The 22,581-nt window shown below is 41.0% G+C and overlaps 1 protein-coding gene across 2 annotated transcripts; it reads right to left on the bottom strand.

The window, feature by feature from the left end:
* Positions 1-506: 506 nt before the first annotated feature.
* On the bottom strand, positions 507-22,361 carry tgfbi (transforming growth factor, beta-induced). 2 transcript variants are annotated; one of them, XM_085360367.1, is made up of 17 exons: positions 22,167-22,361; positions 19,416-19,514; positions 9,332-9,396; positions 9,074-9,231; positions 8,797-8,961; positions 8,210-8,356; positions 6,410-6,551; positions 6,120-6,332; positions 5,426-5,563; positions 5,189-5,331; positions 2,881-3,017; positions 2,443-2,573; positions 1,937-2,061; positions 1,532-1,634; positions 1,270-1,337; positions 1,075-1,099; positions 507-982 (listed from the first exon to the last, which is right to left on the bottom strand). In XM_085360367.1, the coding sequence occupies exons 1-17, from the start codon at positions 22,277-22,279 to the stop codon at positions 921-923; spliced, it is 2,034 nt and encodes a 677-aa protein (XP_085216493.1). In that variant the 5' UTR covers positions 22,280-22,361; the 3' UTR covers positions 507-920. The 2 variants fall into 2 exon arrangements, with proteins under 2 accessions (XP_085216493.1, XP_085216502.1); XM_085360376.1 differs by having other exon boundaries at positions 2,006-2,061.
* Positions 22,362-22,581: the final 220 nt, after the last annotated feature.

Genomic DNA, 22,581 nt, shown 5'->3' with positions numbered 1-22,581 from the left:
ACCGTTTCCAAAGTTTCAGATGAACTGAAGCTGATAAGAGTTAAACTAATGATATTGGTGACTTATTACTGACTTGATTTAGACTCACTATGAGTTTGTTTTGTGCTCATGTCTGAAATTTGATTTTGATGGGAAACACTCATCGAACAGCTCACGGCTGATGTTGATGTTCGGTCTTGAAACAAGATCATTTTAACAGCATGTTCTGGTCTCTGAGAGGCGTTCACTGCTTCAAATTAAACTGTGCAAACAGCAGCTCAGTTTCAAACCTGGATCACATCAGGGACGATGCAGGATTCCCAAATGTTAGAGGGATGGAGTCACAACCACTGTCATAGGTAGAATCTGAGAAAATTACAGAGCAACTTTTGTTGTAAAAATGTAACTAAGACATAATGATTTGATTGTTCTTCAACTTCACTTTCATACAGAGATGTTAGTGCAGACAGATGCGAGGTGAGGCTGAAGGACACATGGTGTCAAACGAGCGGCAGTGTGGTCTCACTTTTCGGTTTTATTTTACAAAAAAAAAAAAACACACACACAGAAACCATCAGCTCTATGGTTGCTTCGAGCTCTGACATGCTGCAGAACAACACGAGTACAAAACACACTTTACAAAAGTTCACACTCTGAATTATGGAAGTAAAAACTAGCTGTTATATATATATATATATATATATATATATATTTTTTTTTTTTACAGCGCACAGAAAAAACAACATTGGTTTGATTAAAAATAAAAAAGGAACAATTTTAAAAAGTCTTCACACACATTTCTTCTTTTCCAGACATGAATTACACCAGAAAATCACCTTCAGATCCTCTCATGGCCACGCAGCAGAGGATTTAACACTTGACCTTTGACCCTCTCTAGAGAGCCTCTGCTTTTCTCCTTGTCGTCTTCCCTCTAGGCAGTGTTACTGCCTCCGGCTGATCATCTTGCTGGAGTGACTGTTGAGAACCTTATTGAAGAGATCGTCTGAAGAAACAGAGAATGAAGCAGAGCAGATTCAGATGAGAGTGGCGTGCAGCAGGAACTAAACATATCATGAAGACATTACAAACACTCACCGTTCCTGAAGCCCCTGGAGTCTGCCTGCAAGACACAAAGGAGGGCATTGCAGCCCAAACATGTGATTCAGTAATCAGAGGACAGGTATTACATCAATCTTTCTGATTTCAGGATTTTGGACATTTTGAGGTGCAAAAGTGATATTCAGATTATTTGTGAAAAGGTTTTTTGGCATAAAGAAAGGCCTTTCTCACCCTGGAAGCGGGAATGGCTCTGAGAGGAGCTGCAGGTCCGTCGCTCTGCTCTCTGTCCACCTTTGGAGCTGAAGACACAAAAACGCCAGGTCAGCTTTAAAGGACAGGTCTACATTTGAAAATTGCTTACTTCGCTTCAATTTTATGTATACAGCGCCAAATCACAACATCAGTGGCTGCATGGCGCTTTATATTGTAAGATAGACCCTACAATAATACAACTATCTTATCCATAGTTCGATGTTGTAAACACGGTACTCACGCAGAGGTCTGATGATGCTGTTGACCGCGTGGATAATTCCGTTTGTCGCCATCAGGTCAGCGTCGGCCACGGGGATTTTGTTGACGTAAACCGTGTAGTTACGCTGAGAGACAAAGAAAGGCGTCAGACTCGCTGATTATTCCTAAGAAGACAGCAATACTGTGCAACATCTATGGTCAACACAAATTAAATATGCCTTTAAATGTGAAATAAGATACAAAGTGCTGAATAAAATATTGAAAACAAATATAAAATAGACAAATTAGAGATGAATAATCAAAATATAACAACAACAACAACAACAATAATAATAATAATAATAATAATAATAATATCAATAATAATAAACTGTGTATTTAAACAAAAAAGATTTCGACATCTTTTAAATAACATTTTTGAACCAACCAAGCCCAGCTCTAGCTTCTCCCCCTGCAGAGTTTGGAACCTGGTGTGAGAGGAGACGCCACCGCTCACCAGCATACTCTCCCCCAGGTGATACTTGAGCACACCTGACAGGTGCTGAGGGTCACCTGGACACAGAAACACAAACGGTTCTTACTGTGCGTCTGATCTCATTTCCTTCTTCATGCTAAGCTCTGGTATAAGCCACGACTTGCTTTGCCCCGTGTCAGTAGATGACTGGAATCAGAGCAGAGTCTCTGTATGTCTTTATTAGGGTGGAAGCTGCTGCTGTTTGTGCAGCAGATTAAACAAACAGTTTGTGAACATTCAGCGTGTTCAGTCCAAACAAAGAGCAGAAAATTAGCCCCCCTGAGAAATCTCTACAAACCACCTCTCAGTATAAACTGCTGTAAAGAAAATAGACGCTTTCCACACGTGTGTGGAAACTGTCCATGTGGATTAATTAAGAATGTGAATAAAGAGAAGCTGTGTGGTTGAACAAAACTCACGCATCAGCCTGTTGCGTTCATCCTGCGGCAATTCATTGAAGGCATCGTTGGTGGGAGCGAAGAAGGTGAACACCTTCTGCTGGTTCAGAAGCTCGGTCATACCTGCTGTCTGGATGGCATTGACCAGCGTGCTGAAAACAGCAATAAATGATGTTAGCTCGAATGGCAACTACACAACAACACACTAACACCTCTGCTTCCAGTCATTATGCAACACCAAACTAACAGCTTTATGATAATCTAGGCTAACAGCTGACTCACTTTTTTGGAGCTTCAAACTACAAAAAACCCTTTTTCACTGATCATAGTTTGTGCAGTTGCTGCTCTGTGCCTCTAAGGTGCACTGTAGAGTCATTAAAACTGCCAATAGGTGACAGGGAGTGTTTTTGCTGTACTTTTCCATCAGAGAAACATGATTCAGATGGTACAGATCCTCACATGAAGCGGTCATCGGCCTTCAAGACATCCATGATGTTTCCCATTGGTGGAGTGATTACTTTGTCCACTGTGAACATGGTGGCATAGCGTCCAACCTTGTCATGCGCAGCGATACAGGCGTTCTCGATGCAAAGGTTCTACAAAGAAAAAAAATTGTGTTTAAATACCTAACACTGGGCTTTGGAATCAGAAAAAACGAGTTCTAGTTATTATTATTACTGTTATTATACTGTTTAGATACCACTGCTAGCAAGCCAGAGTGTTTCTGATATATTTGTTGATCTAATATTTGTTGTGGAAACCTGTTAACCTTCACACTGACCATGCTGAGTTTGACCATCTTGATTTTGAAGGTACCCTTCTAGTTATTATTATGTTGCTTAGATTAAAAAACCTGACCAACTAAAGCTTCTTCTCTGTAATGTTTGTTGACTTGCGGAGGAAACCTGACTACAGGCCTGAGGGAATCACAGATGACTAAGAATTTTTTCATGCTACTGTCTCCACATTCTAGAGTCTAGTGTAGGATATTATGTTGGTCTTATCTTTACAATGTAAAGTGTCAGACACAAACCTTAAAACATACTTCACATTAAAATGTAACAATTAATGGTGTAATGTAACTCTGTGGCTAAGTAGACAGGTTTATATCCTCTTTAAATGAGGTAACACACCACACACAGTCCCACAATGGTTAAGTATGGAAAGACTTAACCACTGTGGGATGCAGGAAGCTTGATGTGGTCTGCAGAGTTCATTACCGAGCAGACAACCACCCACAAACCAGACCTGGGACATGTGGAAACGAGCAGAAACACAAACGCCTCACATCCTGTGTCACCAGAGCACAATCAATACTACTGCTAGGACGTATCAATGCGTAAAGCATCAGTGTGAGAGGCAGCTAATCCACTACAAAATCAGTTCATTTTTCGGTCATTCATCGATTATCTGACTTGACTTTTGCAAAGTATGTTTCTGAGAGCCTAAGGAAAAAACTAAAACTGACACATAGAGAGGGGTTAACAAGGGCAGAACAAGGGTCAACGGAGGGGAGAGAAACGGGGACCAAACAAGGGCTAACAGCGTGCAAGGGAGCACACAAGAACCAGCAACGCTAACATGGGGTAAAGGCCAAAGTGACTCAATACAGGGGCGATAGAGGCCAAATAGGTATCAACTTATTAGGTGTAAGCTTGTGAGATTAAAAAGGTTTTTAACGTAGACATAGTTATAACTGACCTTTGGTCAGCAGCCAGCTTGTTCCAAAGAACAAGACCACAGTAGCTGAAAGCACCCTCAGCAGGCTGAGATCTGATTCTGGGAACCGTTAAAAGATCTGCATCTGATTACTTGAGAGGTCTTACTGGGTTAGAGAATCAGCAAGTTGAAGATAGGCCAAAACGTGAGCCTTGAGGAACCCCTGGTTGGATTTTTTTTAACTACTAATCACAGTTTAGGTCTCTGACCTGAACCAATGAAATCATAAAGGCTTTGAATTAAATGTCATGATCAACAGTGTTAAAGTCAATAATGAGATCAAGAAGAACTAAGACAATACAAACAAGGACCAACCAAGTAGAGGGTGCACAACATAAAGTAATCACCCAAAATAGTGACATGGTATGACTAATCTGGCTAGCCTACTCAGCAACTGGTGATGCTGACTGTTCAGCTCCAAACAATCATGGGAAAATAAGCATTTATTGTGTTTCATTTATTACTTCAATAAAGTTCTGTCTGCATGTTTCAAGTTAAAGTTAATAAAGAAAAGAGGTTTTCAAGAGAGATGAAAACCAGCATCTCGTTAGGAGATGGAGGCGGTTTAATTCCTCATGGCAGCAGCAGACGGAGGCAGCAGCTCCATCAGAAGTTGATTCTTCAGCAGCAGCTTCCTGTTCTGACCACAAACAATCACATAAAACAAAACCACATAAAAGAGCAACATCTGCTGTGAACAGCCTCTTGATCCAGCAGAGAACTATCCACACTCAATTCAGCCAAACAGCTGAACAGTTGGCTGTTCTGCATTCAGAATATTTAACTTGTTTCAGGTCCAATTAAACACTCTCATGGCTGTATTTTGACACATGATGAAACAGTACTACTCTGCTTCTTTACCCTGTGAATTCCAAGTACTCCTAACCACATCTGTACACTTCTAGAATTTGTGATTTTTGGCTGTTCAGTCGCCCTAACAGAGAGTTATGGTTAGTAACCACAACTGAGTCTGAGACACAAGGAATCTGAAAAGTGTCTCTAACAAACTGTGGAACAAACCACCAAGTAAAGAAATGTCAGTTCTTACTTTTCTGTAGACAAAGACTCTGAGTTTGAGGCCTCCCAGTGTCTCCAACTCCTGGCCATGGTATAGAGCCTTGGATGACAGCTGCTCCTTCAAGACGTGATTACTCATTAATTTTCTCATGCTGGGAGTCATTGTCATACTTCCTGTTAGACACGTGGAAACAATGGCTGTTCATACCCATTTCTGATTATCCCTACAGGATGGCAGGAAAGGCCTTTTTTGGGGGCCACACGTTACCTTTAAAGGCGTCGTTCAGGGGAGCAAGCATGGTCAGAGCCTCAGACCCGGTCAGGTGGGGGGTTAGACCAGCTTCAACAAACATCCTGGTCGCAGTGGAAACAGATGAACTTTCAGCCAGCTCCAGGAGAGTTTTAGCTGCAAGAGACAAAGAAGTATTAATACTATCTCTGGTACAACTAATAATCCTTTTAGGTAACCCTAACCCTAACCTAAAAATGGTAACTGTAAATTTTCCACCATTGTTCACTTCCAGTGGTACTCAATGTGGACAAATGTGACTTGGTTTATTTTAATATAATTGGTCCCATAGTCACTCGACACCACCATCGGCCCAATCAATTGGTTCAAGGTGTGATTTCATAACACCAAAATTTGATTTGGTTGAATACCACCCAGGTGTAGAGATCCAAGAAGTGGACGGATCTTGTCTCTTAGTCTCAGTGAGGACCCTAAACTTTGAAAGATCTGTAAAAATAATAAACATGAGATTTTTTTTGGATCTCCTGCTAAGACAGAAGCTCTTCCAATGACCTGAAGGTGATAATTCAACTCTGAGTCCATGATTATTCCAAGTGCTTATGTTAAAACCACTACTGAAGGACTATTTTGTGCGGATTCCTTGTGCAGCAATATCTTCCCTATATTGGGTGAAGCATTGTGGTATTAGTAGTATTGTTTGTAGTGCAATTACCTGAGTCAGGAATGAGCAGCTCGCCGATGTAGTGGATGACTCCATTGGTGGCTAGCTGGTCCGTCTTGGTGATGATAGCTTTGCCATTCAGGGTCACGTGTTCTCCATCACAGCCGACCTCCAGCATGGTTCCCTGCAACGTTTCCATTGGTGTTCCTGACACAATCGACTCTGCGCAGTGCATGTTCTTCAGGATGTGGTAGTTGAGCAGGTCTGAGGGGGCATACAAAAGTAATTAAAAATATAAACAGAGCCAGATAGAAGGAGTCAGAGTGTCTTGTGCCAGTCACCTTTTAGAGCTATGGGGTCTCCCAGAATTCTGTTGAGGGTCTCCCGAGGAATCTTCTCGAAGGCGTCGTTGGTGGGAGCGAAGACCGTGTAATGACCCTCGTTCTCCAGCATGGTGGTGAGACCTGCAGCAGCAAAGGCCGTCTGAAACACAGACAATGAGATATACAAGAAAACAGAGACAAGAGTTTAAGCTGCTTATTCCATCAGAACTTACAACTACTACAAGTGTCTGGGGACGTGCAAACCTATTGCTGTAGAAAAGCTAAATGTTCAGGATTTCATAGCTCTCTAATTGTTTTCTGTATGTGACAGATATGGACAGCAGTCACCCAGAATCTGTTACTGTGGAGCATGTGGTTAAAAATGTCTTTTTGACATAAGAAACAACTTCTGTGAAAAAGATTTTTCCCCAGTGTCAACATACCCATGGCCACACTCTAAATTGCCAGACAAAAGGTGGTGGCCAGGGTTCTTCTTCTTCTTCTTCTTTCATGTTTGACGGCAGCTTGCATCGGTGGCCAGGGTTTGAAACAACTAAATGCAAAGAGGGATAACTGGACCGCACCACCACTTCCTGCTGAAGGGTGAATGTGTGTTTTCTTTAATTTACAAATAAAGTAGTTGTACTTCGTGGCTCAAGAGTTGGGAGTTCGCCTTGTAATCGGAAGGTTGCCGGTTCGAGCCCCGGCTTGGACAGTCTCGGTCGTTGTGTCCTTTGGCAAGACACTTCACCCGTTGCCTACTGGTGGTGGTCAGAGGGCCCGGTGGCGCCAGTGTCCGTCAGCCTCGCCTCTGTCAGTGCGCCCCAGGGTGGCTGTGGCTACAATGTAGCTTGCCATCACCAGTGTGTGAATGGGTGGATGACTGGTTGTGTAAAGTGCTTTGGGGTCCTTAGGGACTAGTAAAGCGCTATGCAAATACAGGCTATTTACCATTTACTTAATTAAATGTTTGAGTTTAGTTTAGGGTTTAGTAGTTTTGATTTCCTTCTTTGGTGTTTAGTTTATTAACAAACAAGACTGTACTGCATTGTTTGCTGTTTATGATTGTGTTTTGTTTAGTTACCCCTCGTGTCTCAACGGTCTGATCAGCCATTATATATACCCTCGTGTGTAATTTCATGTGGAGGTCATTTATGTTTGTTTGGGCAGTCATTTGGTTTGTTAAGTTTGCAGTCTTTGCCTGAGTTGAGTTTTGTTTCTTTGACCTCTTTTATGAGCTCAACATTTATGACTTTTGTAAATATAATTTTTGGGTTGGGTTCACAAATGAAAACCCTATTTTTGTAATAATTCCTGTGACTCCTCCTGCTTTTTCAACTCGGTCCATCACAATGTCCCATAGAGGTCTGCAACAGCAACTATGGAATAGCAAGTCCAGTTAATGGGGTAGACCTTAGATTCAGAAGGAGAGTTCATGGGACTTTAGAATTTTTACTGATACTTTACCTTGTGATATATTTTAATGATTTACTGTGATGGAATCAAACTCTTTGTCATTTTATGGTGAAAAATGTTCTTCTTAAACTGCTGAGGTATTTGCCCCTGCTATGTTTCACAGCCTGGTGAAACTCTCTGTGATAGTCATTTTATACCCAGTCATGTTACTAATGAACCTAATTAGCTGGCTGATGTTCCACCAGCTGTTACACAACTTTTACAGTTCCTTTAGCTGTTCATGTAACAACTTCATTTAAATATTTTTAGATAAGCAGGTATTTCTAATTTCGTAGGCTGTTTTAATACAATTTTTTCCAAAGGTTTAAAACAACAAAAGGATTTTAAATTCAATGGACTTACACGCAGAGTCTCCAGGTCGTCATCAATGTCAATGATTGATTGCATGTTGTTGGAGATGGCTGTGATGACGCGGTCAACCACGTGCACGATGCCATTGGTGGCATGTTGGTCAGGTTTGACCAGACGAGCGCAGTTCACAGTCACAATCTGTAGATATAAGAAGAAAATGTATTAATGTGTTGTTACTGCAAATATTTGTGTTACGCCTTTAACAGTTATGTGTATGATCATACATTGATGATCATACACGTGATATGATACCTAATGTAAGATAATAATGATGTTCAGAGCAAGACTGTACATACAGCCTCAGTTTTGAGCCTGGAGACAGTCTGGTAAAAAAAAAAAAAGTATCCTAACAAGCACTGGAACTGCTGACCAAAGTCCTCTGTGGAGAAGGGAGAGCAATAGCTTAGCTGATCAATACTCAGAACCCTGACTAAAGTCGGTTGTCTCAGCTAATGATTCTTCCTGCGGTGGTTTCACATTAATTACAAATTTCTCTGGTCTATATTCATGTTATCATGACAGCTAAACTTGATTCCTGTGCCAGAGTTACAGGATAACAATAGTATGTCTTCATTCACCCCATTGCTGTAGTGGTGTATATGGACGGGGGCGTCCTGGTACATGGAGGAGAAGGTGGATCCGTGCTTCAGCTCCTCAGAGGTTAGCCGGCGACTGACCATGTGGTAATGAAGAGCATTTAACAGCTCGATATTCACATTGCTCACCAGAGCGTCAAGGATCTCCTGGAAAACGACAACAAACGACACACAATGAGTTAAGCAGGAGAACCATTGCTGATTGCTCCTCACAAAAGGAGCGCGAGGTTGCAGTAAAAGTGTGTGAGTGTGTACTGACTGTTGGCAGAGATTCCCAGGCCTTGTTACTCGGGGCGAAGAAGGTGAAGCTTCCTGGACCTTCGATCTCCTCCCTGAGTTGGGCTCGATCAGAGTACATCTGAGTGGTGGAGGCGCCAACCATGCCCAGAGTGCTGTAGATGTTCACAAGAGGCAGCACTGCAATGGTGCACATAAACAAACCCAGCTGATGACTCTCTGCAGTAAAATCCCAACAGATGTTTTAAACATATTTAGTGTAAGGGGTGAGAGGTCATACCTGCAGGACAGCCCTTCTCCCCGGGAATCTTCTCATAACCAGGGCAGCACTCATAGGTGATCACCCTGCAGAGAACACATAAAAACACAGGAGAACATGAGGATTCTTGTAGACCTTCTTGTATTCCCTGACGTCAGAGCAGAGGCTTCATGTCAGACTTCATGTTCCTGTTTCTCTATAAAACTCTCTGCCGCATCAGGAGCTCGTAACTTGTCTGTAGGGTTTCTGCTACAGGATACTCATAAATTCCTGTCTGACAGTAATTATGCTAATAAAGTTACGAGCTGCATGAGCAGACCTGAGAGTCTGCAGGTAGTGCAAGTGGTCTTATGAAATGACAAAAAAAGAGCTCCAGTAACCAATCAGCCCTTACCTGACTCAACAAAACCCACCTGTTTGTCCAGGAAAACAACAGCTTCTACAAAGCTGAAGACCCACCTTTGTTTACTGCATCAGTACTTTGCACACTAACCACTAGTTTATCTAAAGAAAAGACAAAAAACTATCTGTATTATGGCTTTAGCTGAATGGAAGACCTACACATCTTTCAGCCTGAGTAAGTCATCAGATGGAAGGAGTTAATATTGTACAACACAAGCTAAAAGGGGAACTCTGAAACCAAAGATGTCTTCAAAAGCAACTTAGACTTTGAGAGAGCTGGATCTGAATCAGAGGCAGCTCAACTCTTTGCTGGATTATGTCAAAGTGCTGAATGAAGGCAAAGTATAAGATAGTGGAATGGCAATATGATAGGAACATCATCCTTCCATGTGTGCCTGTTTGGTGGCTCTTCAGTGTGCCTATGTACAAATGACACCAATCTACCTATTTAAATAAGCATTTGTATGTAGAAGACAAAAGAGAATGGGCACACCCTCTGGATAATCACTGGAAAAGTCGGACCTATTGAGGCCACAATATTAGCCAGAGAAAAATCACGCTGCTGTACTACAGCCAATATCATCCAGTGGGACAGGTGAGCACTGAATTTTGCTGATGACCCTTTTCTGAGCGCCCAAACATGACTCATTTGGACACAGAGTGGATGAGGTGAGTGACATGCTGCCTGCAAATTATGGAAAAGAGAAGAAAAACAGACAAGGAAAGGCTTTGTGTTTCCCTGAGTGTTTTGGATTCACAGTTTGAAGTGTATTCCACCAGAAAAATTATTCTGCATCCAGAGCATTTAATTGCCCTCTGATTTTTTCCAGTTTCTCACTGACTGAAGAGTTTTTCAGTCATGACATGCAGATCATGTTATGTGTGCTAGATTTACATGTCACACATTAGTGGAAGCAGCACATCTACTATTCCTACTCATTGTAAAGCTGTATGTATGGGACTGTTTTTCGTCGCTGCACCAACACATTCGCAGTCTGTCCACAATCTGTTCTTCATGGTGGGCAGAAGGTTCCTCTATGTCTGAAAAACAATTAAAAATAATTGGAATTCGCATTATAAACATAAACTTGTCTGAGAAAGGAGGAAATTAAGAAATGCTTTGGTGACAAGTTTATGGTGTCAGATTGTAGTTTAAAATCTTTTAAAAAATCCAAAAAACACAGTTTATTTTATAAATTATGGTCTGGATGTAAAAAAAAAATAAGGAGAAAGAACAGTATGGCTTATGGCTGGGTTACCCTGTGAGTGACAGGGATTAATAATGGATTCTGACTCTGATTACCTAGTGTACCTAGTGGTCACTCTGGGAAGTGCACCCACTGAGCAGGATTTACAAGCAGTAACTGTGGGACCAGGAGGACCTGTGGAGGTCTGTCTGCTGGAAAAATCTCAGAACGTTACTTCAGCTACAGGCACATGTGGGCTGCAATGAAGCGTACAGCCTGAATGGAGCTTTCAGGACTTCCTGTTGAGATTTCCATAATAAATGTGGCTCCGCCGTCTGGGCTCATAAAGCTCATTTCCTCAGAGAGGAGAAGAATCTGCAACCAGACTAGACGTCTGAGAGGAAACCTGCACCCACTGCCAGGAAAAACACTAAAACCAGGGCAGGAGCCCCCATCCAGCTCCTCACTTCCTGTCCACTACAAAATAAAAGGTCATTATGAAGAGAAAAGTGGCAACTCGACTGCAGTTTGAATAGTTCTGGACATGAACATTACTAGTTTCAGTTTAACCGGCAGCTTGAGGGTGATTAAGACTTAACCAAAGCAGATTTGAACTATTATGTCACTGCAAAGGTAGTGAAGAAGACTGCATACCCATAATAGTCAGTGTCTTTTAAACTGAGAGCAAATGAACATAATTCAGCGGGGGGAAAAAATCAACCGTTGGCTCAACAACCTTCACTAAAAAAGCTTCTCAGCTCTGACAAATACTTTGATTACATGTATGACAGAGTAATTCTTTATTTATTTGAATGTCGTCTTCAAAGACTGTTTTATAAAAGACAGAATCAAAACTGGAGAAAACTTCTTGGTCAGTCTGTTTATCGAGCAGTTTGCTGGGGTTGAATTCCAGAGGGACATAACAATGACACACAGTGACAGTGACAATACTATCATTATGAAAGCTCTAGCTACATGTATTAGAAATACGTTGGAAATAACAGTGGGCCAAAGACTAAGTCTTGAGTCTTGAACACCGTAGTTAGAATGTAGAAGGTGGAGAGCAGATTAGCTGAGGTGAAGCCTAGCAGACAGCCAGCAGCTACAACCACCTGTGTCGCTTTAATATTTAATATTTATCCTGCATGTATAAGCCAACCTCTTTGTGTCAGCCTGCCTCTATGTTGCATGACATGGGAACTTTTTAATTTGCAGCTGGAGATAAATCATTGATTGATCAGTCTGCCAGCAGTTGAATTCTTCTATAAAAATCAATTTCCTAAACTTCCTCCTGTGTCAGCTCCTCCACTATGTCCTCTCTCTGAGACGTTCTGAGTCTATAAACATCAGATGTGTATTTTCTTCAGCTTTACGAGTCAACAATTGTTGGAAGGTTGACTGGCAAATTTATTAAATATATAAATTTTCCTGATGGGAAGAGTCCCCTGATGGAGGAATCTCATTATGAATTTCTGAGTTTCTTGTGTTTGTTTTAACAGAGCGATTAGTGGACGAATCTTTCAGTGAAGCCAGGACCACCAACCAGTCACTGCTCCATATTAACACTTAAACCGTCTGCGGACAGAGGTCTTATTTCTGCTCTCAGGTCCTCTATAATAAAGTTTAACGTCGACAAAGAGAAAAAGGAAGCTCCCAAAGCTCCCGCAGCCTTCATCACATAAGTGCAAACATGTGAAGAGCAGCTACTGATGGTGTGTGTGTTAATGTGCGCAAACACACACTGGACTGATTATCAAAGCAGATGGAAACTCAGGTCCCTTTTGTTCTCCACATAAGTAAAGATGGCTGCTGTGGATTTATGACAAAACAAACAGAGCAAGGTTGCAGTAATTCTGCCGCCGGGATCGAGCTGCTCGATGAAAACCTTAAAAAAGAAATGCTTTCACATCAGTCAGCAGCACGTCATCCTTCAGATTGTCAGAGGAAGCTTCAAACATGAAACTGCCAGCCATGAAAAGCCTGAGAAAAGTTTCATCAGGGATTAAAAGTCATTTCCAGAATGTAAAAACAAGGTGGACACGTACAAATTTTGTCTTTGAGAAACTTTTATTAACTAAAGCTGATGAATTAAAGTTAGACACCACAGTGAGGCAATTAAGGGACGAGTTACACAAGCTTGGTTATTGTGAGGGTGCGGTACATAAACGTGTGCTAGTTAATTCTAAATGAAATGCCCTTTATTTAACAAAAATGCCTGTTAATGATCTAGATTTTTTTTCTACAAAATTAATACTTTTACACAATATTTAAGAGCCAGAAATCTAATCTTCTGACCGAATTCTGTGTCATATACACCGCACAGGTGCAAGATCACTGATTTTATTAACATCTCAATAAAAACTCTGAATAAGTCAGTCATGACAAGCTAACAGCTAACAGTTTAAATCCAGACTCTACAAACCACATCACACATTCCCAATAATCAAAGTCTAAACATAACACAGCTCAAATCATAGTCAAGCGTTCCAAACTTCATGTGTACATCAGTGTGTACCGCTATATGCCTTATTATGTGGGCAAAAAGGACAGAAAGTTCAGTTTTATTTTGCATTTTACAAATAAAGGATTTGAAAATTATACTAAATTGCTTCTAAAAAATCTTGTAGCTCTAAAAACTACCAAAGCTCTCAGAGGTTTCAAAGCTAGAAGTGAGCTTGAACCTTTGAAGCTCTGAAAGCTAGTGGAGCCCTTGAAGGTGTCTGAGCTGTCAGAGTGATCAACGCTCTCAGAGCTCTTAAAGTTCTTGGACCTCTAACAGCTACCAGAGGTCTCAAGTCTTTGAAGTTCTCAAAACTTGTGGAGCTCTGGAAGCTACCAAAGGCTACAAGGATCTGGAAAGTCCTCAAAGCTCTCAGATTTCATAATAATTATCAAGACTAGGTTGGGTAGCAAAAGATCAGCGAATAACTTTGGACACCAGACCTCTGTGCACTATTATAAAAAGTTCTGACACATAAGAAATCACAGCAAGAAGATCAAAGGGACAAAAGTAATGTAACAGTGATAAAGATATGTAGACCAGAGTGAAATCCCCCCATCAGATCTCACCCAGCTGCTGAGCTTTAAACATCTCCAGGCTACATCTCTGACCTTTGAGCCATGTTTTAGCAGTTGTAGGCTGACACAAAGTCTCTTCTCGCAGTTTGACTCCAAACCTTTAACGCATTTTGCTTTTGTTGTTTTAGCTCCTAAACTGTGGAATGAATGAACTCTCACAATCTGCACAGCTGCCTCCTTCAGTTGAAAACCTGTTGACTTGGATAGTTTTACCTCCTTTAACTGCATATTTTGATCTTTTGTTCTTTATAACATAAATAAGATGGTTACTTCAGTGCTGTTATTGTAAGTATTATTATTATTATTAGCAGTATTACTTAGGGTTAAAGAAACAGATGTGGCATTAGTGTCTGACAGACAGAGGGTACTTTGAGGACCCGGAGTTCAGAGGGGGGTTGTAGTGAATTACGATGGGAGTTATGAGTCTTCCTTCTGCTGACCTCTAACCTCCGGATCCTCCTCCACAGAAACCCACGGGTCCAAAGCCGCAGAGACAAAGACATGACTGTTAGACTCAAAATGCCCCACCAGTGTAAATCCAACTAAACTGTCAGAGATAAGAGCTCAGTGTTTCCACACCCACACTGTGGGTGTTGTAAGATTTGTGTGCATGGGGCGTCAGGGTCCTCCAGCAACTTCACTTCCTACAAATGTCCACAGAAAGTCTCACTTCCTCTTTCTGTCCTATTTGCTGCCAGCTGAAAGAATCTGTTTGTGAGAAACATTCAGGCTGAACTGTGAGCTGCGTCAAGGCTGTGTCCAACATCCTGACTGGACACATTCAGGACAGGAAATGCACAAACACACAGGACGAGCCTCACAAATGCATGAATAAATACACAGAGTAAGCAGGAGAGATGAAAACAGTATGAGACAGAAAGAGGTGGCGGACAGGAGGAGGATCATCTTCAGATACAAGACGGGAGAAGAAAATAGTGGAGCAGGCTGAGAGATGAAGAAGATGAGGGAACAGAAACTAACTAAGAAGAATTACAGTAGAAGAAAGAAGAAGTAAATGAAACATTGCAAACAAAGTTATGAATCATTTCTTATGCTGTCTGTTAAACTGCTGAAGCGGACATTTCCATAAGTTTGCCTCATGATAAATCTGTGACAGAAACACCAACGCCTTCGGTTTGAATTCAACACGCACCAATAACCGATCAGCTGATACTAGACTGTGGCAAATAAAAAGACATTAACCAGAGACAGGGCTGATATTTAGCTCTTCTATCTGGCTTGCTGAATATTAAAAATTAGAGCGACAAAGACCAAAAAGGTTTTAAAATTGTTATTTTTATCATCATCTGTGTAAATCCAGACTAAATGCTCCAATAATTCTAACATGTGAAGCATTCCTCGTCCAGAGCTCATGGAGAGATGATGGATGGAAGAGTCACCCAGGACACCAAGATTCAGGTTCCATTTAAAAATAAAAGTAGATGTCCGAATTAATATTTTTAGACTCCGATTTAAGAACTCGCGTTATAACGTGAGTTCAGGGATGCCACGATCTGCTGATCTAATTTAAAGAATCTCCCCAAATATGGAATAAATAAAGTATTTCTCATTGATAATTGATCTGAGCCCACACGAGCTGATGACTTAGCTGATACCCTTCCACAAATCCACTTTTTCATCTATTTTGATTTTAAATACTTCACACACACTTACTATGCCTCTGCAAGCTGTTTTGCAACCCTCTTTTCTTGTTTCAGCGTCATATCTGCTGTCACTGACGCCTGCTCTGATCTGTGAGAGGCTCTTTGTGCTACACACGGAAAGGTGGGGCGGTCCCAGAGCAGAGTTTTACCAGTAAATCTAAACGACTGCAGATATAAATCTCCTCTGACTGCTCCTTTGTGGTGCTACTTTAACCCTGTCTGGGTTCAAATAGACGCTTTTACAACATTAACCACATACCTTCTGACTTTGTGTACTCTGTTTTGGTGGTAGTTTTTCTTTTTCTTTTGTATTTTGTTGATTTTTTTTTGTCTCAGTTTAGTTTTTCCCGTCGAGAAATCTTCATTTCTCCACAACATCCATCACCTTCCTCTTACATATTGGACCAAAGCTGAGTTTAAAGTGGCAGCAAACAAACAAACTGCTGGCACATTTTGAAGGCATGAATGCATTCACACTGACAGTGGGTGTTTGTGTTTGGTAAAATGTGCTGTCAGAGGCTTGACAAGTTGCAAATGTTCAGATTTAAAAATCAACACTGATATTCATGTTTGAGTTTGTTAGAAAAAGAGAAGCTAATAAAGTCTGGGGAAAGCTTGAGTGGACTGAATAAATGTGGTTAAACAGCCTTTAAATCATATTTAGTTTCATGTGTCCAGCTGATTACTGCTTTGCTAAACTGGCTACTGGATATAACTCAGAGTTTAGTTTTTCTGAGTGAGATTTAATGCCTGTAGTGATGAATGTTATGTAGATTAATCAGGAGAAAAGCTGTTGTTATCACTGCAGAGGCTTCAAGTCCAAATCCCTGTTTGTGTTCTGTCATTTTGATTCAGCATTTGCAACTGCTGCTTCATAAGTAAACTGTATCACTGTGTTCCTGTTAAACAGTGTTGTCTGTATAAACACATGCATGAAAAATAAGCCTCCTGTCTTTTAAATCTTCCTCACCCACCGTCACCTTCCTCATGTTCACAGCTCTGCAGGGACACTCCGCAGCCAGCTGCGTTTCACTCAAGAATGTGCCCATAGAAAGAGTCTGGGAGGATTTTAGGATTTAGCAGCACGTTTCCTCTGCAGCGCCTTCCAAACACATACCAAGCAGAAATCCGGATTTAAAATAAAAATCAAATGCAGCGTTTAATGTTCAGAAAGGTTTTTCCTCTTTGGGCTGAAGATGGAGGTGGGAAGTAAATGCAGACAGTAAATTTCAGTGGTTTACAGTCAGAGACACACACCCACATTATTAATGAGGCAGCAGAGGCCAGCTGTGCTGCAGATCTCATGAGCTGGACAGGATTAAAGCAGAGTGCTGTGTCTGTCTATTCCTGTGAGGACGAGTTTCAGTTTTAGACTTTAGGGCTTTCTGGCCCTCACTTTAGAACTGGGCTCAGGTTTAGCTTTAGGCCAAATGAGATGAGTTCTCACAAAAGCAGGTGTAAAAAAGCAGTCTGTTTCTCGGCACTCATGGAGCTCAAATGGGAAAAATCAGCTCTTAAGTGAAGTTGGTTTTAATCCAAGTGTTTGTGGATGGTTCTGGAATGACTTGTCTGACTGGCCAACTTGACCTCGTGACAAAAAAAGCCAAGAAAATCAACAGTATTTGATTTTTCCACTCCCAAATTTCCTCTCAAACTTTATGTGCATTCTCTTGTGTTCCTAATGTTCAGATGATGTGCATGAGGTCTTTCCTGTTTGTGGATGCTTTTCACCTGACAGACTTGTTTACTATACTGCCTGATTTCCAGTGTATGACCTCAACTTTGATCAAAGACTTGGATTTGATAGACACTTACAGCAACAGCAACAACAAAAAGGCTTTCACTTTATTTACATGGATGCATCAATAGAGATGAGTTTATTAAGAACAAACTGGTTTCTGTCATTTTGAGGTTTAGATTAAGTCTTGTAGTTTAGCTGCTGTTTAAGGTTTTAGTCACTTTTAAGGACTTTTGTGGTTTGAGGATTTGGGCTTTGTATTCCTGGGTTAAGTAATATTTCCTTCTTTTTGTTTAGGTTATTCTTTCTTCCCCAAGTCTTTATCTTCTTTAAATGATAAGCGGACAGTTCTTATATAGCACTTTTCTACACTACCTGAGCACTCAGAGCACTTTATACCACTTGGCTCATTCACCAATCACTTTTTAAAAAGAAAAATATAAGTGCTTTCTATCTAACATTCACACTTCAGTGGATGCAATAGACCAACTTGGGGATATTTGACATGCAGACTGGAGGACTGAACCACTAACTTTAGTACATCACTCTACCTCTACCTCCTGAGCTACAGCCACATAGAGGCACTTCTTTTATTTTTAAAGTATCTCTCATGTCTTGTATTCAGTTTTACTTCCCTCGTGTGTTTGTTTTGATTAGTTTCAGCTGTTTCTTGTTGCCCACCTGTTTCTCTTATCTTGACTGTTGTCAGTGACTATGAGTGTATATATAGCCTCAGTTTCTTTTATCAGGGTGTCTGTGATCTAAAACTGGTACCAAATACAGATGGAACTTAGTTTATGTCATTGTCAGAGCAGAACAAAAAATAAAAAAGGTATATGTGGGCATGTTTTGGCAGATTTGGACAGAAATGGCTACCACAGCAGGTAGCTCCACGTTTGATTTGGTAGAGTTATGCACTGGATGCCCTTCCTAATGCAACCCCACAGCGTCTTGCCATTCACCTGGGAGGGATCTTTTGTTTATCAAGTGAATGTGTAGAGACTAGCCTTACGTTAAAAGTCTTGTTATGATCATATTCCTATGCTCTGTAAAATAAAGCTAAGTGAAGAGGACTTTGTTTTCCTATTCTGGACCACAGTGTGATTCATAGGCAGGTATCTGGATTCACTCTTAGGACACTGGATGCTGTTTATCATTCTGCCTTCTGGTTTATTACTGGCAATGGTTACAGCCATCATCGCTGCAGCTTACATGGAAACACTGGATGTGCTCTGCAGTCCTTACGAAATAATATAAACATTTTACTGTTTATAAGGCTGGAAGCTTCAGTTTCACATCTACTTTGTCCTTGCGTCGTATCCTTATGTGACTTTAAACTGGCATGACTGTAATTCAGAGCTACCCTCATTGCAGTTTAAATAATTTTCAGAAACTCTCTGGACGACTTTACAAGCTAAACTCACTTTTCAAAGGATGAATAAGTGTTTTTAATAAATTAAAAACTTGCTTTATATACTTTGAAGAACATCATTACCGCAGTTTGGGGACTGAGTTCTGTGTTTCAACCTTATTTGATCTGAAATGAAGCTTTAGGTAGGAAACACTGAAGGAATTCAGACTTGACTTGGACTTAAATTAATGACTCGGACTCTAACTCGAGAGACTTTAGACTTAGACTTGAGGACTCCAAAGGAAGTGAAATATATCAGAAAAGTCAATGTATATGTTTGCACGTGTCCTTTAAATGAACTCATGAGACTGGGAGTGGAGTCTCAGCCTCAGATGTAAACTGACTCTGAAGTTTGTGCTTCGCTCTTTTTATTCTGAGGTTATGTAAGAGGCAAGTACACCTAGGGAGAAGGACATTTCTCTGTCATCTGAATACAAACTCTCTCTTTTTAGCAGAACTAAAGTCAAACTAACAGATTGGGGTGAAATCAAATACAAAAACCAACTCAGAACCACAGTTGTAACCAAAAGTGAGAAGCAGTCGACCTGTGCTCTGCTTCTTAAGGAAAACTAAGAATGTATTTAAAATGGTAAATATGGCAAAAAGTGCAGTCGGTGGGACTTACGTGGGTTTGCCACAGATCTTGCGGTGGTACCACTGTTTGCAGTTGGTGAAATATTTCTTGCTGGTGCCTTTAATCTGTTGCATGGCGCAAACATTGGGTCTGAAACAGAAGAGAGACAAAGAGGAAAATTTTTATTTTAATTCAAATGTTTATACTTATTAACCACTTTCATTTCCAACATACAGAGACAGTCGGCTTAAGTAAACCGCTAATCCTAAGCGTGAGAGCAGAGACACGTAGAAGCTCTGTTAAAAGTCTAAATCAAAGTATTTGAGTCATCAATTCATAAACTGAAACAGACTGACAGCCATAGGTTTCACAAATGATAAACTGGGACTGTCAAAAATTCAGTTCATACCAACTCTGGTAAACATAATTATCCCCAATTAAGAAAAACACTCAAACTCACTCAAGCACAATGTTGTGATCTCAGTCGGCATGCATATCGTTTCATTGTGTGTTGTTCTGTCTGCATAGGGATAAATATTAAGACGAACCACACCACACAATTTAGAGCCTAAGCTAATTTGCACTGGCTGTCTCCCGAGGCGTCTGTGCAAAACACACACGCATGACTAATAAGCAAAACAATCTATACCATAAATCATCCACAAAGAAATCCCAAACTCAGAACATAAAGGACAAACAGAGCAGTAAAATACATGAAAGAGCAGATCGTTCATGGCTGCAGGGCTGATCCCTCTGCAACAACCGTCAAAATGATTAAAATGATCTCAGTTTGAGTTCTGCAGGTTAGGAATTTGTCACGTTGTTGACCCGAATTGAAAAAGCTGTTTATCCAAATGAGGATTTACGTAATGGCACCTTACAGTTCCCACTAGCTGACCCATGTGATTATATCCATCGAGGAGCCAGAAGGAGAAGGCAGGAGGAGGAGGAGGTCTGATATTAGGTAATTCTTCTGTGCGGAAACCAAGTAAGCAACCGTTTTCTGAAGTGTTGTTTCTAGTTTGGTAACTAAGAAAATGTTGTCTGCCCTTCTTCCCTTCCAGCCTGGGCTCACAGCCAGATGTGAAGTATTTAGGAAAATGCATTTGTCCTTGTACATGAACACAGTTTACATCGCTTTTTTCAATTCCAGTCAGGGTGACAGTGAAACCGGGAGTTTTTTCCTCTGAGAACTTTTCTATGATCGTTTTGTAAACCTATTATAGCTGTTAAAAACAAAACAAAAAACAGAACACGTGAAGAAAAACTTTTTTCTAAAAGTTGAGGTCATTAAAGTTGATGGAAACTAAACTTAAAAGTGAAACTGCCGTCGTTTATAAAGGTTTTGGCACTGGTTTTTGTCAAATGGTCGATGACTGATTGCTGGAGCTCTTTCTCTAACATCGTAGGGTCTTCAGCTTAGGTATAGAAATTAACTTAAATTGAACATGAAGAGTTATGGCAGATTATATCAACCAGTACAGAATACAAGCCGGATCACTGTAACACCCTCACACGCTGACTCTCGGCTTACACTCACACAGACTCGCTCAGGCTGGCACTGGTTTCCTGTCTGTGAAGGAAATCCAGCTGTTTAAACCCTGACCACCCCCCCCCCCCCCCCCAAACCATGGATATTTAATATCGTACTGCAGTACACAAAAAAGAATTCAGATCCTTCGCTTAAGAAACAAGAAACCGTGTCACTCCAGTGAGAGATGAAAATTACCACCACACCTGGCACGAATTGAAACCCTGGATTCAGATGGATATCTGGAGCTGGGCTAGTTTTTTCATATTTTCTTCAGAAGAACCAGGATGTCTCCCTTTTTGTGTGTATATTTCAGTTGTATTTGTATGAAGTGTGAAGATATGACAACAAATATTCAATTATGTCACATCCCACAACAGTGAAGAATGACTAGATGTGGACTGACTCGAAACATTAATCACCTGAGTTGGCCAGAGCTCCACCTCTAACAAAAACCCATCAAGTGAATCCATCCAGAACTTTAAAGGCAGTCCTGCTAACAAACAGACACATTGAACCAATCACATGAGGAGATGATGCTCAAAAAGTCAGCGACTTCCTTCCGACTATTTCTAAAATTATTTTTTTAATTGTCCTTTTATCATCTCTGATCATTTAATAGTTGCTTTATTGATTTTCAATTCTCCAGTTGTGCTTTGGAGGAGTGCATTATACGCTTTGAGATCATGAGGAAAACGTGAAGTGGTAGTTCTTGAATAAACTTGATCACAACCATTGTCCAAATATGGAGATACGCGCTTTTCCCTGCACAGTGAGGCCATAAGAAACAACCGTCAGACAGATGTGAGTAAAATGAATATTTTAGCTGAGGTGTAGTGCAGAAAAAAGCTGCACAACACGAACTAGATTAAAAATCTGCAGAACATCTGTTTTTCATTTGCAGCAAATAAGTATATTCATGACGAATCAATCAATAAAATTCAGTCACTTTCTAGTAGTCGCCCTTAGAAGGAATCTTTTTATTTCTCCAGTAAAAATATTCGATACACGTCATGTTCCTGCGTAATGAAGTACTTTTATTTTCATACTTTGTTTCCAAACCGGGACTTTTATTTCTTTATTAAAGCTGAAGTTTTAGTACATTTAGTGTAGTGACTAAAGGACCAGAGTACTGACACTCCCGCAGATTATCGATCACTCTCTGATCATTTCTATTGCTCAGCTCAGTAGTAGTTGAGGTTTAGTCGGGCAGGACCAGGCTCGGCTCGGGTCACTTAGATTCAGGAGAGAAAAAAAGAAAAAAACCTCACCCATGCGTCCGGCCTCTGATCCGGCTGTGCTGCAGGACCGCCTGGAACGGAGACCGGGCCACACACGCGGTCAGAACCAGGGCAAGACCCAGGGCCAGCGCGCACACATTCATCTTCACTTTCTGGAGGTAAAACCTGCTGCTGGTGCTTCTTCTTCTCTTTCTTCCTGTGCTTTTTCCTCCTTCCCTCTCTGCAGCCCTCGGTCCCTACAGGGACCAGGACAGTCCGGCTTTATACACCGAAGAAAGAGGAGGAGTGGCGAGGAGGATGGGGAGGGGCGCACCAGAGCAGAGCTGGGAGAATCCTTTGTTGCAGAGAAGTACTAGTACAATTGTGTAAAATACTCCCCGGCAAGTTGAAGTTTTTAAGAGTACCCTGCAGTAACATGAGACTACTGCTTTGAATTCACGAGTCA

This window comes from Diplotaxodon limnothrissa, linkage group LG2, assembly GCF_057381915.1.
Source record: "Diplotaxodon limnothrissa isolate DT_005_m linkage group LG2, D_limnothrissa_male_GT1.1, whole genome shotgun sequence".
Classification (NCBI taxonomy): domain Eukaryota; kingdom Metazoa; phylum Chordata; class Actinopteri; order Cichliformes; family Cichlidae; genus Diplotaxodon; species Diplotaxodon limnothrissa.
The sequence above is the reverse complement of the archived record's forward strand: the minus strand, read 5'-3'. Positions and strand labels throughout refer to the sequence as shown.